This window comes from Ambystoma mexicanum, chromosome 12 (genome assembly GCF_040938575.1).
Source record: "Ambystoma mexicanum isolate Mex_15411 chromosome 12, UKY_AmexF1_1, whole genome shotgun sequence".
NCBI lineage: Eukaryota > Metazoa > Chordata > Amphibia > Caudata > Ambystomatidae > Ambystoma > Ambystoma mexicanum.
In genome coordinates, this window is record NC_090936.1 from 352,561,446 (window position 1) to 352,575,739 (window position 14,294).

Here is a 14,294-nt window from a genome sequence, read left to right on the forward strand (position 1 = left end):
ATGTTTTTGACAGCGTCTCAGATGAGAATGTCAGTGGAGTGGTGGATGAGGATGGAAACAGGATGGATGCTGACTTGTATCGCTTTGTCACCGTCGACGAAAGGAGTGTTGACAGAGTTGTCACCTTCATGGACGAGAGTATCGCAGATGTTGAGGGCTTCGTCAACGAAGCTGTCACTGCGGCATTCGTGTGCCCAGGCTTTTTATGACGTGGCTTAGGTACATTGACTGCGACAACATGGGCACATTGACCAAGGGAGGCATGTTCTCTCCTCACCTTCTTCCCACTGGAAGATATTCATAAAGAGCTGGGGGTCCTCGAACTCTTAGAAGAGAGAGTCCTGCTATGTCTGAGTGCCTGAGCAAAGCGTGACTCCGAACGGAATCAGAGTCTGAGGCCACCGTACCCATGTCAAGCTAAGTAACCAAACTTTTTTTGACGTTCCCGGAGGGTCTTGTTTGAGAAGGAATGGCAGATGGAACACACGTTGACGTTGTGCTCAGGGTACAGGCAGTAGATGCACTCAACAGGCTGGTCTTCCACATAGATATTCTTCAAATGGCAGGCAGAGCATGTCTTGAAGAGGTTTTTCTTACCCTTTGGATCAGCCACGGTGGAAGCCCTACTCGTTTAAAAAAGTTGGACATCCGATACAGCCATCTTTATATTGGCAACTGTTCCAGTCCTCAAGTTAAGACTCCCTCTGTTCCTTTGGACACTGGGCTCAAAATACAAAAGCATGCTTTACAGGTGAAAGCATCCTGTACGTATGGTAGTAAACGTCTACTTCAGATTAGATTAGACCCTATTTCAATGCAGAGAACCAAGTATCTGTCGCATCTACTCTTGTGAATAACCGTACTGACCATTGTAATAGCCTGTTTATTGGTACTACCAAGAGCAACATTAGAACACTCCAGGTTGCACAGAACGTGTGGTAGAGCTGTCTCTGGAAAAAACTGTAGCAAACACATAACTGAAGCCAGTAGATCCCTACACTGGCTGCCAGTTGGTCATCACGTTACACACAAGGTCCTCACTTTCACTCATAAGTGCCTCTCAGGCAAAGCGCCTATCTCCAAATACCCATATAAAAGGCCCCTGAACCTAGAAACTTACATTCAAGTGGTACTTATAAGCTTGCCATCCAACAACACAAACTTAAAGGTTTCGGGGGTACAAGCTTTAGTGTTTGTGCTCCCTTACTCTGGAAACAGATTCCACAAAGTATTAGCAAAATATAATGCCTTTCCAACTTTAAAAAGGCTGCAAAAACACAACTTTTCAATTCTAAGGATTAATTCTTGTCTCTCCCCTTTACTATATTCGGCCTTCATGCTCCTTAACTTAGTCAACTCTGTTTGTTAGTCTGTCTTCGTTTTTTGTGTGCACTGAGGCCTGTTGCGTTTTACAAGAATTATAATAAATAAACACAAATAAATAAAAAGGCCTCAACTCTGAGGTAGAAAAGGTTTCGGTAACAGAGGAGCGCCATGGATGTGAAAAACTCCCTACTACCAAAGTAGGAAAGAAGAGCTAAGTGAGTCTCTGCCTATTGGCTGTGGAGCTACTCCCCTTGGCCCGGGACTTCCCTTGGAAGTCTTCAGGGGGCCTTCTAGTCGAACTCCTTTGTCAGACTCCATTCTCCTGCATGCTGCCATTTGGTCTGATGGATCATTTGCTCCTGAGTTTCCTTCTGCTCTGGATGTGTATCTTTGTTACTAGGAGTTGGGAAATATTGTTCGTTCTCAACCGTTCCTATGCAATCTCAGTTCCAGTTCTTAGATTTCTGCCCACAGCTCCCTGGTATTCTGTCTGGGGAATCTTAGGGTGGGTGTTTGGTGTCTCCCTTGGTTAAGGAAGGAGAAACTCCAGTGCATTTCCTTTTGGATGCCAAACCCACTCTTCTGGTACCAGGCCGAGTTTTGTTGGTTGCACTCAGGTGCATTCTGGAAGTGGTAGTATGAGATTCCCTTCCACTGCTATTGCTTCCTTGGATCTATAATTCCTAGCAGGCTTCCGAGGGCTCAGGTGCTTGATGAACTTCATGTTCTCAGGGAAAACAGAAAAAGAGATGTGGCCAGGACAGAGGTTTCTAAGTACAAAGACAGGAGCAATGGGACTAATTGCTATGCATGTATTCAGACACTCTGGGGATCTAGGGAATGCGGTCCTTCTCCACTCCTGCACCCCCTGACAGGGTTATACCCATGACACTGTCACAGTAATACAAATCCTCTACTTTTTATTGTTCTTGAGGATCAAATACAAAAATACAGAATTATTCATTGAATAAACATCCTTTACTGATTAGAAATACATTTGTTAGACAGATTCAAAATCAATAAGAATAATTTAAAAGAAGGTTCCCAATAAATGATACCTAAAAACAAAGTGAATAATGCATGCAGAATAGGTAATAGTGTGGTTGCGTTCGGAATTCTCTCCTCTGCCTGCTCCGAAGATTTTACTTAAGGGGGAAAACGTTTTATTTTCCTCTCAAAATGTTCTTCCATTCACTGAAGGGGCTAACATATGCCTATAGACTCTCACTTCTAGTGCTCGTCTAACCATCAACCTTAAAATGTGACTTAAAAGTGTGTTAAAGCTGGACTTTCTGTTTTTTAATCATTCAACTTGACTTTCAATTAGGGCTGTACACAAAAGTTAGCATTTGATTAACACGCATTTAAACAATTGCAACAGACAAATATCAAGCCCAGCTCTTTGTGAATATCTTATTTAATGTCATTGTTATTTTTTGATGTATGTGTTACTTACTTTGCTATTTATTTATAATGATATGTACTTGAATCAAGTGTTTAACCTTAAAAATAAACGCAGGAAGAAGTAATTCTCCCTCCCTTTTTTGGGAGCACTGAATTGAAATGAGTAATACATTCTAAGAATAGGAAATCCAACCAAGGAACACATTGAGGGCCGGATTCATGGAAGTGTTTTATAATGGCGCAATCCCATAGGAAAATGTTCCATGATTCAGGCCCTGAGTCTAAAACTCAAAGTGCATTTCAATGAGAATAATAACAATGCATTGCTTTCATTTTTTCTGGTTTGATCTAAACTGCAAAACTGTTCAGTAATGCAATTTAATAAATTACAAATAACTGTATATTGCCATAACTCTTAGTCTTGTTATTTTCACAGTCAAATTCAAATGAGTCACACCCTGCTCTGTTGTGTTTGCATGCAGAGGGGACAAAGCCTAGCACATGGGGCTGTACTGCTCACATTGGTACCCAGGCCAAGAAGTATTTGAACATGGCTAGTGCCCTTCTCTTATGGTGACAACGGCTACAAATTAATAGTAAATAAGGCCTTCCAGAGCAATGACACTGGTTATAATTAAATCGATTTTTGCTTTGAAATTTGCTTTGAAGTGCAGGATCTGCATCAAGGGAAGCATTCATTTTGTCTGCTAACATTGTTCTAATCCACAGACATTAACTTTAGTAGCAAATGCAGATAAGCACATTTAACTTACTTGTTCATGAAGGCTCCGCATCTTATCCTAGCATCAGATCCATCTGGGAACAGGCGTTCTGGACTATACAGGACATCAACCAGCACAGAGAACTCAGCCTGCAGCATAGTACTAAATTGTTGCTCCAGAGAAGACACTACATCCTACCGAAAGAAAGGTATTTGGTTAAAATGTTGGCATGGAGAAAGTGCTAAATTTCAGTTGTGTGTGAGAAAAATGCTTAAAATATCACAACACATAATTTAGGCTAGGCAATAATTAAAAATAGATTTCTGCAAATTCCATTAAAAATCCTGAAAATCTACTGATATATATATATATTTTTTAACATTTATAAAGCTCACAGAAGCAGCCCAAAGGCATTGTGGCGCTGGTACAAGCAGGTTTACTTAGTTACAACAAGGAACCAGACTGGGGAGGGAGCAGGGGAAGAACAACAACATAGAAGACTGAGGTTCATGTTTACAGTGAACCTGTTGACAATAGAGTTATATTTGATGATAGAGAAATGGGGGAAAGAGGAACAGTAAGGAGGTGAGGAGGTGACAAGGCGAGTGGATGGAGTCTAAGGAGGCGTGTCTGGGTCAGAAGAATCGGTTCAGAAGGTGTATGATTAATTAAATAGAATAATTTTTCAGTTTTTTACGAAAGGACATATGTGAGGTCTCGGCCCTGAGGGTGGGTATTGAGGAGAGCATTCCAATGCTTGGGGGCCAGGTGAAGGAAGCTTGTGCCTCCTGCCTTGGTCCTTTTTATGGCAGGGATGCACAATTGGTTGGTATGACTGGGTCTCTTAAGCCTAGAAGAAGCAGCTCTGACAATTTTCTCTGATAGGTATGGGGGGCTGTGAGCACAAGGCACTTATGCATGATGGCTAGCATTTTGAACGTGATCCTTTCTTTGACAGGGAGCCAGTGGGCTGCGTGCCTGGCATGTGAAATGTGATCTCTTTTGGGAATGTTTAAGGCGGCTCTGAGAGCGTTGTTTTGAATGACATGAAGTATATTGAGGTTTTTTACAGAGGTGCCAGCTAGGAGGACATTACAATACTCTAACTTGGCACTGATGGTGTATCTGGCTATTGAGAGGCAGTTTTCCTTAGTTAGAAAATGTTTGACTGCGTTTATTAGTTTGGTTGGGAGAGATGCGGATGAGGTGATCGCACTCACCTAGCATGACATGGAGAGCGTGGAGTCCAGGAATATGCCAAGCGTTTTTACTGAGGGGATACTGCAATGATTGAGTTATCAATAGTGAATGTGCGTTATGGCTTACTGACTTTACTGAGGATTTCTTTGGGGCCAACTATGAGGATCTCTGTTTTGTCTCGGTTGAGACAGAGCCCCTTGGCTGCCATCCAGGCTTGGATGGAAGAGTAGATCTTTTGGAGAGGCTTATCGTCTGACTCGTAGGAGCCGGAGAGAGGTATGAGGACCCGAGTGTCATCGGCATAGTTTGTATAAACTATGCAGAGAGAGTCGAGTTTGTCAAAGAGTGGTTTAGTGAATAGATTGTAGAAGGTTTGAGCCGTGCATGAGCCCTGGGGGACTCTGCAGTGGATAGTGGTAGGTGCTGCACAAGCCTGGTCTGAGAAGACCTTCATGGCTCTCCCTTCTAGGAATGAGGTGATCCAAGTGGTAGCTTGGAGTGAGAATTGGGCTGCGTTAGTAAGGTGATTAGTAAGAGTTATTTGGTTTTTCAAATAGAGCAGCACGGATTCCTTGACCTTGGCGAAAGCCTGATTGCCTCTTACCAAGTATGCAATTGGACTCAAGGAAGTGCTGAATTTGGATGTGAGCTGCCTTTTCAAGGATTTTTAGGAAAAACAGGACTATAGTAATAGGGCGGTAGTTGTTCAGAGAGGTGGGGTCTAGGGTAGTTTTTTTTAGAAAGCGGCGTACCCAGGCTTCCAGGAGACAAGTAGGGACCAGGCTAAATGAGAAGGAGGCATTGATAAAAAGCTGTCAGGAATGGAGAGAGAGAATCGGCACAGCTTGAATGATGTTGTTTGGGCAGATGTCACCTTTGCAAATGGATGGCTTTAGATGTTTGAGGAGGTCAATGACTTCACTATCCGTGACATCTTTGAAGGAGAAGAGGCCCGTGTTAGGGAGCGTAGTGTTGTTGGTCAATGACCGGGAGAGGTCTTACTTGGGTAAGGCCTTGTAGTGGGCTTAAATTTTATTCTGTAGGAGGCCTATTTTATTAGTCAGAGTGTGATGCTGAAAATGCATTGGAGGGGCAGGGCCTCCATGTCCTTGTCCTGTAGTCCTTTTTCATGTGTGTTCTGTATTGTTTTCTGCCCAGGAGTCCATGTGGTACTTCTGGCAGTGCAGCTCTTCCTCTCTTTGGTTTGGTGTACAGACCCTTGGGATACCCTTATGGCACCCAGGGGTGGGGATACAACCCTGTGCCCATAGTGTATGTTTTTGGGCACCAGTGTGTGGCCCACAGACCAGGGTATGGGCTGGTGGCAGCTCCATGCTGAATTTGACAGGTGCTATGAGAATCCTCCATTTTGGGGATAGCCAGGCCCTGCCATTGGAATCAGTTGATTCCTGATAGGAGACAAGATGGTCCCTGTGGCCTCCTGCTTTCTATCGCGTGTTACCTTGTTTTTCCCAAAGTCCTGGGAAGCCCTGACTCTGTCCCATCACCCTGGCTGGCTGTTGGGTGGACGTTCCATATATGGTATTGGGGGGAAGCCGTCCAGGCCAGACTGTCTGGAGCCTTCCCAATGACTGTATTTTGTGGGTAAGCACCTGGGGTGGGACCTGGGTGAATGGAGTGTGTGACGAATACGCACTTCTTGTTATGGGTGTCTGGTTTCTGTTATGTGACACAAAGACTGAGACAACCCTGCCCGAAACTAGTATGAATGCAGTGTGGAGTGCTGAATGGCTGGGTACTTGTCCCAAAACGCATTCCTTGTTGTGAGTGTCTAGAGGGAGGAGAATGGCCTGAATGTACTGTGAGCCTGATTGGCTGCCTGCCTGCATGAATGCCCTTCTGAGTGATTGGTTGCCTGAGTGTGACCCAGCAGAGTGAATGAGAGACCAAACAGTATATCTGGGGACCTCTCACTGATGGAAATCATTCAGAAGCTGAAGTTGATACTTGATGCTTAACCTTGAAGCCTGCTGGAAGAAGAAGAATTACTGCTGCTGTCCTTTGCTAATCTGAAAGCTGTGTTGACTGTCAAGGAACTGATCCAAGAGAGTACCTGGCTAGGACACCTCTTCCCGAGCTACGAGGGACCATCGTGCACCAGCTGATCTTTGCCAAAGCTCCCTGGAAGTCAGACCCTCGAAAGGCTGCTGACTGGAGACGGGGACCATCGCGGAAGCACAAAGCGAAGCCATTGAAGTCCATCACAGTCGACGACGAACCTCGTCGATCGGAGCCGCAACGCTCCATTGCCTAAGAACATTAGAAACAAGGACTCCCTTGCTCAGCGCCAACATCCGAAGAGAATCTGCAGGTAGGTTTCCCGCCACCCGAAGACCACAGAGACGCTGACGACCCGACGCCCTTCCTGGGCCAAAGTCCTCCATCGACTCTTTGCGGCCACAAACTCTCATCGTCAAGGTGCAACGCACGCCTCAGCTTTCAGGACATTTTCGACCGATCGTCAACGAGCACCGCAAGAACGAAAGCTGCTGCCACAACGACAGTGTTCACCCTTTGCTTCACCAACTCTCGACGACCTGTGGCTCCTGCCTTAAAGGGAGTGCATTCAAGAAGGGTCAGTCGACGACACACCGAAGAACTCTACGAAACCAGGTACTTTGGGGTCGTAGAACCTTTTAGAAGGAATCGAGACGAAATTGAGCATAATTGGATGGGCTTGTCAAATACACTTTATTTACAGGTTGCCCGGGTGGGGGGGATCCTCACACCGAACTGTCTCTAGGTAGACAGGAGGCCGTTCTGCCATTGCTTGATTTAACTTGCCTTCTTTCTGTGTCTATCGTTAATTAATGTTATAATCTCATTCGTATGCCATTTGAACCGTTAGCAGTTGATGCATTTCAAAGGAAAGTTAAAGAGTGGTACCACGTAGACCTGTATATATTTACCATTATAGTATTGTCAGAGTACAAAGTGTGTTATTGTGATTTTGTATTTAACTTTGAACCATATTTATATAAAGACTGTGTTTTCACTAACATAGTATGTGGACATTCCTTTGTGGGAGCTTAGGGGACTACTATACTTAAGAACTAGCCCACATCACCTCCCGAGAGCTAAGACTTGATTGCTCGTCCATTGCTATCAACAATAGAGAATCTTGGCTGGGGTGCTCTGAGCTTCGACTCTGCCATATAGAGAGCCGGAGTACAGATAACCCCCCTTCAGTCTTTACACTGGTGGCAGCGGTGGTGTAAGGCTCACCTGGTATCCACGAGGACGTCACTCACCCTGTTCTGACCTCTTACGACCTCAAACCCTTCCCTGGAGGCTATTCGACTGGAGACTGGGCCTGAAACACAGGATTGGTAGAGTTTAACTCCCTATTGTCTCTGTGTGCTTGAACCCCTTCTTCCCCGGGGTCCAACCCTTCCCATTGAGCCACAACTCCCCTTGTTTTCTTGGATAATGTGCTCTCCATCCTGCTTTAAGCGCAAGGGCGCGTTGATTGATGCAGGCTTGTTGCTGCCTAGTTAATTCACTGGCAAGAGTCTGACAGGTAAGTATAATGAGTCTTTTGAACAGTTCTCTAACTTCGTTCCTTTCCTTCCTTAGATGATGGCCGGCGTCCGGGGATTGCGGCGTGCTGCTGAGATGAGTAGCGCTGAAGATGAGTGAGAGCGCGATGCGCTATGCACCCCTTTCGTATTTACATTGAAGTGAGTTATTTTTCTGTGTCTTTTAGATGCCGCAATGTTTTCAGCGTGGTTGCCGGTTATGAAGAACAAATGCGGTGGGTAAGCGCGGTATGCGGCACCTCTAGATGTTTCCACGCTAACCTGGAGTGTCTTTTCCCTCTTGCAGATGGATGAGAAGTTCTGGAGACAGAGTTCCCCCAGAGCGGCTGGGATTCAGGTAAGCGTTTGAAGCTCGTACAGTATTTAAAAATAAGCAAAGATTTGCTGAATGCTTACTAATGCCTTTTTTCTGTTCTTTTCCCTTTTCCTTAGGAAGCGGCATGCCGGGATGGGAATGACACCGCCGAAGATGCCTGCAGAAAAGAAGGAGCGATGAATGATGGGCAGAAGCGCCGCAAGGTAAGGCTGTTCCTAACGGTGTTCTTGCAGGAGCTGAGTGCAGAAGAAAGATGCAGGCCTACTGGAGACCGATCCGAACACGGTGAGTGTCACACTGCAGGTGCAGAAAACGCAAAGCATGTTTCTCAGCCTGGGTGTGGCTTAAATAGTCTCTGGGTATCCCATGTGTCTCTGGGCTGAACCACACCCAAAAGACTAGACCGCACATGCAGTTCTGGGAACCAAAATATGTGGGGGCATCCATCTTGTCTCCATCAATGCACTACAAGTCCAATCCCCAATGTTATCCTATGGGAGTGAGTGAGTCTGGTGCCACAAGCGCCAAGTCTCACTCCAAGTGGGTCTTTGGAGGGATGGAGAGGCCCTTGAGGGCCATGTAGGTGATCTTGGCCTGGCTCCAGCCTGACATCTTGGAGGGCTGGGGACATGAGGGGCAGGAATCATGACAGCACTCCCCCCCCCAAAGCCCCCCTCAAGGTGGATCTTCTGTCTGGTCCTGGTTTGGTTGAATGGTTTTGATGAAATCGTCTAAGCAAGCGAGGTACATGGATGTACTCACAAGGCTCCCATGTCCTGTCTTGTGGACCATACCCCTTCCAGTCTACTAAGTAGTATAATTTGGATCTGACGTACTTTGAATCTAGGATGTCCTTGAATTTGAATTCTGGCTCCCCAGCGACTACTACTGGCTGCGGTGGCGTTGCTACCCGGGTCCCAGGTTGAACAGGTTTAAGGAGAGACACGTGGAACACAGGATGAATCTGCATGTTTGACGGCAAAGCTAGTCTGACCGCCACAGGATTTATCACAGAGGTGACAGTGAATGGACCCAGGTATCTTGGACGGAAAGTTCGGGCTCCTTTAATGGACACGTGTTTAGACGCCAGCCAGACTTTGTCTCCCACTTGGTAATTGGGGGCCTTTGCTCGGTGTTGATCAGCAAACTTCTTTTGGCAATTCTTAGCTTGAAGAAGGTTTTCAGCTGCCCTTTTAAAGGTTTGAGAAATGGTTGTGTGCAAGGTTTTGACTGCTGGCATTTCCAGGGTTGTAGGAACGTCCAACTCAGAAGTACGTGGGTGCCTGCCATACATGGTATAAAAGGGTGTCTGCCCAGTGCTGGTGTGTAGGGAATTATTATAAGCATATTCAGCTATCCATAATAGGTCGAACCAGCTTCCTTCAGCTTGGTGTAACATGCAACCCAGACACTGCTTGAGCGTCTGATTTGTCCTCTCAGTTTGACCATCCGTTTGGGGATGGTGACTGGTGGATAGCCGGATGTCGATCTGGGCCATAGAGCAGCATTTTCTCCAGAAGTTACATACAAATTGAGTACCTCGGTCTGAGACCAAAACTGAACGAAACCCACGGAGCCGTACAATGCCTTCAAGAAATACCTTTGCCAGAGTGGAAGCATTTGGGAGCCCCTTAAGAGGAATGAAATGTGCCATTTTTGAAAATAGGTCCACGACCACAAGAATAGTGTTAAAACCTTGACTGGGTGGTAAGTCAGTAATAAAATCGAGGGACAACGTGTGCCAGGGTGTCTTTACCCCACGTGGGCCACCAATAATTTCGTTTTACCTTGGCTAGGGTTTTTGCGATTCCGGGGTGGCCCTCGATCAAGGAATCATGATAACCGGTCATGACTTGGTCTCGTAGTTCTTGGTTTGGTAAGAATAAACGATTCCTGAAGTAGGGCAACTGATCTTTTATCATGTAATGTTCTCCTTGTGCACTCCATGCTTGTAATTGCTCCGGACTCATCAGGTTTTGGATTTCTTCATGTAATTCTTTCTGAGTTATGGTTGCTGTGATTCCTAGGAGCTTGTCACTCGGGATGATTGCTATTGGGTCAGGGGTCTGATATCCTTGCTCTTCCACCCCCATACGGGAAAGGGCATCGGCCTTCCCGTTTTTCACCCCTGGTCGAAATGTAATCACATAGTCATATTCAGCAAAAGAAAGAGCCCAACGTATTTGTCGTGAGGATTGGGCCTTTGCCGTTTTTAGGTACTGGAGGTTCCGGAGGTCAGTTATTACAGTGATTGTGTGTCTGGCGCCCAAGAGGTAGTGCCGCCATGCCTTAAAGGCTGACTCAATGGCCAGGAGTTCTTTGTCTGTGATAGCGTAATTGAGTTCAGGGGGAGTGAATTGACGCAACTAGAAGGCACAGGGTGTAACTGGGCCGTTTCGGTGTCCATTTGTGAGAGGACGGCTCCCACAGCCATGCTTGAGGTGTCCGTTTCCACCAGGTATGGGAGATCAGGGCGAGGGTGGCGTAAGTGAATCTTGCTTTGAGTTCCTGGAAAGCCTCCTCGGCTTCTGTTGTCCACTGGAACTTTTTGTTGCTTTTCCTTAGTAATGACGTGATGGGATGCATGATTTGAGAAAATCCTGGGATGAACCGGCGGTAGAAGTTTGCAAAACCCAGCATACTTTGAACACCCTTGAATGAATTTGGGGATGGCCAGTTCAGGATATCATCTACCTTCTGTACATCCATTCGGATTCCATTCGGGCTGAGAATAAAGCCCAGGAATTCCACCTCAGAGACGTGGGATGAGCACTTTTCAAGCTTGGCGTAGAGCTGGTGTTGATGGAGTTTCTCCAATACGGATCGGACGTGTTTAACGTGGTCCTGCTTTGATGCGGAATATACTAGGATATCGTCGATGTACACTAGAGCACAGACATCAATCAATTCCCGTAGGACATCGTTCATAGAGTATTGAAATGCAGCAGGCGCGTTGCAAAGGCCAAAGGGCATTACTTGATATTCGTGCAAGCCGTATTTGGTGCGAAAAGCGGTTTTCCATTCGTCCCCCTGTTTTACGCAAACAAGGTGATATGCCCCCCTCAGGTCTAGTTTTGTGTAGATTTGGGCATCTTTGACTTGATCAAGCAATTCAGGTATCAGGGCAGGGGGTAGCGATTTTTACGGTAATCTGGTTCAGTGCGCGATAGTCAATGCACATTCTCAAGTCCCCCTCCTTTTTCGGTACGGAGAATAGAGGACTGGCTGCTGGAGACTTCGAGGGATGGATGAACCCGTTGGCCAGGTATTGGTCAAGATAGGCCTTCAGGTGCTGGTTTTCTGGTTCTGTGAGTGCATAAATTCGCCCACAAGGGATTTGTGCGCCGGGTATCAGGTCGATTTGGCAATCGTATGGTCTATGCAGTGGCAGGGTATTAGCCTGTTCTTTCTGAAAGACATCTTGAAAGTCCTGGTATTCACTTGCTAGGGTGGCGATTGCCACAGTCGCAAACATGGAGGTTCTGGTGTGCATTGGTTGTTTCTCTTGGCGATAACATGTGTGGGCGCAAGTCTCGGGAAAGGCCAATTCTTTTGCTCGCCAATCGATTCGAGGATTGTAAGCTACCAACCATGGCATTCCCAAAATCAACCGGAACTGTGGTGCCTTAATGAGGTCGAAAACGATAGATTCTTTGTGTCCATTCTGGTGCAAAAGGGTTAAAGCTGCAGTGCATTGGGATACTGGACCAGAAGCTATTTCCGTGCCGTAAACAGTGGTAACAGTGTCGGTGGTTGATTTAGGGCGTAACAGAAGCCCATCTTTGCCGCAAGATCCTGGTCGATGTAATTCCCAACGGCTCCATTGTCTATGTACGCTCTTACTGCGTGCATCCGAGATGGTTGTTGGTGATTGATCAAGACCACAGATAGTGCAAAATAGGAGGTCTGTAGTTCACTTTCTTCGCTCGACAAGTGGACCCCTACACCTGCCGGGTCGGAGAGTATTCCGATTCCTTGATGGTAACTTCCTTGTCCATGGCCCCTACCGTCCTCCTTGGTGGCTTCACGGGGCACTCTTTAAGGAAATGACCTGACCTTCCACAGTACAGACATAACTGCTGCTGTCTCCTTTTATCCCTTTCTGCTTTAGTCAAGGGGGATCTGACCCCCCCCGATTTGCATTGGTTCTCCTGGACCTTCCGTTCTAGGGGCAGTATTGTCCTTTGAACGCATATACATAGGGCGAGGGTCTGGTCTGGTTCGATATGCTCTTCGGGCCTGCAACCTATGATCCAGTTGAACAACAAGGTCAATGAATTCTGAGCTGTCTTTCGGGGGATTCACTACTTGTGCAAGAACATCCTTGAGCTCCCCCCGCAACCCCTGATGAAATAACGTGGTTCTCTTCTCCACTGGCCATTCCGCTTCAACTACGAGTCTATTGAATGTGGCTATGTATGTTACTAGGGACCTCATCACGACTTTGGCGGTAAGCCTTAAATCCAGTGGTCGCGCTATTACCGCCGGATTTAAGGGTCCACCAAATCAGGACTTCGGCGGATTTCGCCCCAGCTCTTGGCTGGGGGAAATCCGCAGAAAATTTGCGCTATTACCGCCGGCGGGAAATCCGCCGGCGGTAAGAGCGCATATTTTCCCCATTGAGCCCAATGGGGAATGGGGCATTCCCGAATGGGCTCAATGGGGAATGGGGAATTGCATTACCGCCGAACTCGTTATCCGGCGCTATTAGCGCCAGGGAGTTCGGCGGTAGGGCTAATACCGCCAGCGGTAATACCGCCAGCGTTACCGCCAAAGTCATGATCAGGCCCTAGGTCTTGATTCCCTTGGCGTAGGGACAGAAGTTTGTTGTCTAATGCCTGCCCATGAGTACGACGGGCGAACAGCTTTTCCATCTCCAGCTGAAAGCCCCTGAGGTCATGCAGCAAAGGATCGTCTTGGGCCACAAAGGGTACAGACCAGTCCGCGGCGCTACCACTCAGGTAGTATAGCACAAAAGCGACACGTGATTGGTCATTCGGAAAGCCCCCTGGCCTACAAAGGAAGTGCAGGCGGCACTGGTTCATGAACGTTGCAAACCTCTTGGGATCCCCCGTAAATCATTCGGGCAGGGCCAAGGGAACTGCCCCAGGAAGGGTTATCTGAACGGGATTGGCTGATGGTGCTGGCATCGAGGGCACGCTTCTCGGCAATGGTGCATGCCCTGCTTGTGACTGGAGAAGTTGCCGGCTTAAATCATCAGGGCGTTCTTTGGCTACTATCAGCTCTCTCCTCAGGGTGTTGGTCTCCTGCCTGGCTGCATGTACTTCGGAACGTAGCTGCCCCAACATGTGGGCTAACTGGTCGGTTTCTGACGTTTCCATGACGCCCAGGTGGATTTTGATGTGAGGCTTTGCGTTCTGTAACGCTCACCTGGTATCCACTGGGACGTCACTCAGCCTGTTCTGACCTCTTACGACATCGAACCCTTCCCTGGAGGCTATTCGACTGGAGACTGGGCCTGAAACACAGGATTGGTAGAGTTTAACTCCCTATTGTCTCTGTGTGCTTGAACCCCTTCTTCCCCGGGGTCCAACCCTTCGCTTTGATCCACAGCTCACCTTGTTTTCTTGGATAGTGTGCTCTCAATCCTGCTTTCAGCGCAGGGACGCGTTAATTGATGCGGGCTCGTTACTGCCTAGTTACTTCACTGGCAAGAATTAGACAGGTAAATACAATGAGTTTTTTTAACAGTTCTCTAACTTTGTTCCTTTCTTTCCTTAGATGATGGCCGGCGTCCGGGGATGG

General features: G+C 47.0%; 1 protein-coding gene across 9 annotated transcripts in view; it reads right to left on the bottom strand.

Annotated features, from left to right (window-relative positions):
- The window catches only part of ITPR2 (inositol 1,4,5-trisphosphate receptor type 2), a 4,412,221-nt gene that overhangs the window by 1,476,206 nt on the left and 2,921,721 nt on the right, over positions 1-14,294 (bottom strand). For all 9 annotated transcript variants that reach the window (XM_069628470.1, XM_069628469.1, XM_069628465.1 and 6 more), the window contains one exon: positions 3,504-3,646. In XM_069628470.1, the coding sequence (XP_069484571.1) occupies positions 3,504-3,646 (143 nt within the window). The remainder of the gene's footprint in view (positions 1-3,503; positions 3,647-14,294) is intronic.